The 4,507-nt window shown below is 35.5% G+C and overlaps 1 protein-coding gene across 1 annotated transcript; it reads right to left on the bottom strand.

The window, feature by feature from the left end:
* Window positions 1-344: 344 nt before the first annotated feature.
* On the bottom strand, window positions 345-3,805 carry LOC149184717 (E3 ubiquitin-protein ligase RGLG5-like). The gene is made up of 7 exons (XM_089415427.1): window positions 3,562-3,805; window positions 2,908-3,004; window positions 1,978-2,306; window positions 1,314-1,398; window positions 903-1,043; window positions 653-766; window positions 345-481 (listed from the first exon to the last, which is right to left on the bottom strand). Exons 3-7 carry the CDS (start codon window positions 2,182-2,184, stop codon window positions 345-347), a joined length of 684 nt encoding a protein of 227 aa, XP_089271553.1. The 5' UTR covers window positions 2,185-2,306; window positions 2,908-3,004; window positions 3,562-3,805.
* Window positions 3,806-4,507: the final 702 nt, after the last annotated feature.

Raw genomic sequence — 4,507 nt, 5'->3', positions numbered from 1 at the left:
GAATTGAAGATTGCTAGTTTGTATAGATCCAACCAACGATGAAAATGTAAAACTTTACACAACAACAAAGGCCATAATGACAATTCACAAAAGTTTATGTTTAGAACCAAAACAATACTAATGACCATAAAAAAAAATTGTGCCTAAGAGGACTTGAAGACTCTCATTAAGATTCAAAATAAGGATCAAAACTTTGCTCACTGTACAGATGCAACAACAATGCCTGTAAAACAATAATAACACCCATTGCTGTCAAGGTATGTGGTATAAATAAATCAAGAAATGCTAAAATTTTTGACTAAACAGACAACAGACAAGGCAGTCCCTTCATCAAAACTAACAATTCATTTTAATAACCAATCCATATAGAGAAGATTTGCAACCTGTCCATCTGCAATTATCAAGAGAACATGGTACTGCCCACCACTCTGTTCCACAATACGGATTGCTGCTTCAATAATTGGGGCAAAAGATGTTGGCCCTAAATAAGAAAAGAACATACAAGAAATGTATAAGAAAACACAGGACATACGCAACATATACACATATCAAGTAAACCAGTCAGACACTCTTTCCTAGCTTAAGGCTTATAATGCTAAAGGTAATTAATCTTCATATCTTCAGGTGGAATGTCAAAGTTTCATTAACCAACCAGCCAGTCGAAGATGTGGGACTATCTCCCTGTAGCGTCTCAACGCTTCTTCAAATCCATTGCATAACCTATCATCTGGATAGAAACTAAACACACTTTGATCATGTGTCAAAGCTGTGAAAGAAACAACACGTTATTAGCAATAACCATATTGCTGCATATGTTATGAATTCATGTTAACCAACATAAGAAAAATAAATTGAGCCAAATTCAAACAAGATTTTCAATCGAAATAGAGATCAAAACTTGCCATCCCCAAAACCAAAACAAGGGATCAAGTTGTCTTCGTCAAATACAGATAAGGTCCTCCCAATTATCGAAATCGCTTGTTCATAAGGGTTTGGAGTGTCTCCAATGTGGTGCAAGCTTCGGCGATTAAAAGACCTTGCACCTAAAATCCATAACAAAATGTTGAAGTGGTGACTTTAATTTGATTTGGATTGAAAAGTAAAAAGCCTGCAGAATTATCAACTTAAACTAAAAAACTGATTGAAGTTGTATTCAATATATATGAGCTGCCTACAGAAACACACTAACAGTTCTTGAGCAAATAAACATAGCGGGCCACATTTAGATAGAGGCAGATTGGCTATTTTAAAATTTTAACTTGCATGAAAATTATGACATTAAAAACTTCAGGATCATGGATAATAGAACTTACCTGTCCACTCATTGCTCTTAGTGAAGTCAATCCCTACAATCAAATTGGAAGATTCGAGGCCAGCTTGTGCAAGAGCTGCAGTCACCTACAAAAAAGATAAAAATAGAAACAAATCAGAGAATTCTCCCCATAGCGCTTATAACCATAACTTATCAAGCCAATTCACACTGAAATACATGCGATAATACAAGCTAATTACTCAAATATCATAATCAGGTACATCGAAACCCATGCAAAGCCAGTTCTTTAGAGCATTACAATCTGACTAAACCTTTGACCAAAATTGTTGCGTTGTTTGTTGACCTAAATAAATTACTTAATTGTCTTGAATTAATACTACTGAATATGATCTCAACAATGAGCATTATTTTTCAATTCAAATTAAGTATTCCACTGGATTTAAATGTTTACTAAGCTTTAAGAAATATGAAAACCGGTGAAACGAATAAGTTATATAATCTAAGGCACATATCTGATTAATAATAAGAAAAAACCATATGACTTCAAATCCATCACAAAGAAATGACAACAACCCATCCTGAAAATGCATAGTAAACCCTTAATTTTTAACATGTATGGCATCCAAAAACCAAAGTGCAAAGTAGTAAACACTTAATTTTTAACAACATATATGGTATGCAAAAACCGAGGAGAGTAAGAATACCTCATCAAGTGAATTGTAATTGTCAGCGATTCGGGAGTATCTCCTTTGCAACTTCTGTTTAGTCGCTGGTTGTGCTGGTTGTGCATAAGTTTCCGATGGAACTGCTGGTGAAGGACCATAGGATGAAGAATCCCATGCTGGTGAAGGGCCATACGAAGAAGAACTGTAACGCCTCGGGCGAATACTTTTTGAATGTCTGCCTCCCATTGCCTAGATTTTGAGTTTTTGCAAGGTTTCGCAGGTATGGCACATAATATTCTCCACAAACTCTAATGAATTGAAGATAAACTTGCCTCAGAAAACATAAACAGAATCCCAGGAAATTGGATCTGAAAAATGGCAACATTATAAAAGGATTACCAACATAATAAATTAGAATATTGACATTAAAATTGCAACATAAAGAAAACGGTTCCTGGAGAAACAGTTTTTAGACATGTTCATTAACCAAATTAAATACAACTTATTTGAAACTTTTTGATCTTGTGAAGAAAAAATATCTTTAAGACTTGCCAAGCTAAACATTGTAGCTTTTAAACATATATATATATAATAAGAAGTGGATCAAGCTTCGGAAGTAAAGGACAAAAGTTTGCTGCAAAACCCGGCCTTGCTACTAAAAACAAATTGATAACAGAAAATCCCACCATTTCTCGCCGATCTCATACCAATGAAAAAGAAACAAAATTAGGAAAACAAAATGCGGTGATATATACCAGGTTGTAAGTACAACTCAGCACATTTACAGATAACATGCAAATCCCATTAACACTCGATGCAAGAGGCCTCGTGCGTTCAGGATGATGTTTTGTAACAAATCCTCGGATTTCCGATATTTAAAAATACACAGAAGGCAAATCCGCTCAAAACAGAAGCACAGAACCCTGCTCAAGATTGAAAATTCCACCGAGGCAACTTCTGAGAGCCTACCTTCTAGAATATTACGCTCTGAAGGCAGCGGAAGAGAACTTTCTCCGTCCAAACCCTTCCACTGATATACAAAGTAAGCGGAGTTGCAGTGAAGCTCCTGTTATGATTCCCGGTTCAATGCCTTAGAAAGTCTCTTTCAAAATCGAGAATCCACGCTATAATGCAATTTACATCAGATATACACTTCACAAAGGGCTAAGACAGCAGGAGCTCGGAAACAACATAAAATAATCCCTCGCCGAAAACGTTTACCATCTTGAAAAATTCAGGAAACTTACAATGAACTTCAAATTTGACGGCATGGAGGGCATGGAAGACCCACAAACAACATTTTTTTTCGCAAACTTTACAATTTTATCATATGTATATAATTTCATTCAGACTTTAAAAACAGAAAACAAGAAAGTCCGATCAGCACTATTTTGAATAAGACCAGTTCGGAAAAGTTTAAAAGCTCACAAAAGAATGACTCCTCGCTCTAACACAGTAAATTTTTCGCAATTCCTTTAAATATCAACGGTTCCTTTCCTTGCGATGTAAACTGGAACTTTCCTCTACAACTAAAATAACAAGATAATATAGCGAGTTTTTTGCGTGTAAAACTAAGTTTCCTCAATCTGAAGCCGAAGAGTTGATTTATTCAACCAAATTTACCTAAAGCCGGCACATATGAAGCTTCCTAAAGCCAAGTGCGCTCACGGAACAGATCGAAACAACCCGGAAAGTGGCTGGGACCAAGATAGTCGCAGAAGCGGGAATTCTTCCAAGTTACAGTTAAATATTGCGGTCGTTTACTTAATTTCTCGGGCAGATCCTGGAAATGGAGATGAGGGAAAGTGGGAAGGAAGGAAACTCATTTCGAGCATGAAGTTTTGATTGAAGACGGTGGAAACTAGAGATAAGCAATGGAAATTGTGTCGATCAATTTGGCTTACAGAATCACCTTTCCTTCAGAAATTAGGAAGGTACCTTAATGTGGTAGCGAGCTACTTGAGAGGTGGCAGACGGTGGCAGACAGTGGTAGCCAGCTGCGTGAGAGGTGGCAGCTATATAATAAACTTTGCATGCACCTAAGTTTCATGTTTGTCACCATAATTTTCCAGACTTTGGATAAAATACAAATTGGAAATGGTATATAAAATGACATGGTATATAAAATGACAGAACTTTGGTTAAAATAGTATTGCCACAATTTTCTTGCATCGGGCCACGTGAAGCCTGCAATAAGAGGTACAATGCGCTTTCAGGGTTAAAACTTTGGATAAAATTTAAGTGAACAAAATTGCTACAATTAAACTTTGGTTAAAACACAAGAAAACATAAAAAAAAACGGTCAACGGATAGATTAATAGGCGGTCAAACGTTCGATCGAACGCTATAGTCCAGGCAGGGACTAATAAGACACATTAAAATTAATTATCATAAAATCTCATTAGTTAAAGAAATAAGTATTTCTTCCCAATATTTTTATAATTTTGTTCAAATTAATTTAGAATTTTGTTCAAATTTTATTTTTTTTAATTTAGATTAAAAACCATTTTCTTATATAATAAAAGAGACCAAGATTGATTGCTTCATTTTATGTGTCGTTTGGCATAAG

This window comes from Pinus tabuliformis, chromosome 3_2, assembly GCF_031772625.1.
Source record: "Pinus tabuliformis cultivar Carrire ecotype Pingquan chromosome 3_2, CPIR1, whole genome shotgun sequence".
NCBI classification, from domain to species: Eukaryota; Viridiplantae; Streptophyta; class Pinopsida; order Pinales; family Pinaceae; genus Pinus; species Pinus tabuliformis.
Note: the sequence above shows the minus strand (reverse complement) of the source record. Positions and strands in the feature narration are given on the sequence as shown.

Bases quoted from the DNA above. Each gene is read 5' to 3' on its own strand.
- LOC149184717 (XM_089415427.1), bottom strand. From the start codon at position 2,184: ATGGGAGGCAGACATTCAAAAAGTATTCGCCCGAGGCGTTACAGTTCT. The intron at 1,399-1,977 runs GTATTCTTACTC...TCTTTTTTGTAG, and splicing joins ATTACAATTCACTTGATGAG to GTGACTGCAGCTCTTGCACA. The intron at 1,044-1,313 runs GTAAGTTCTATT...TATGGATTTTAG, and splicing joins TAAGAGCAATGAGTGGACAG to GTGCAAGGTCTTTTAATCGC.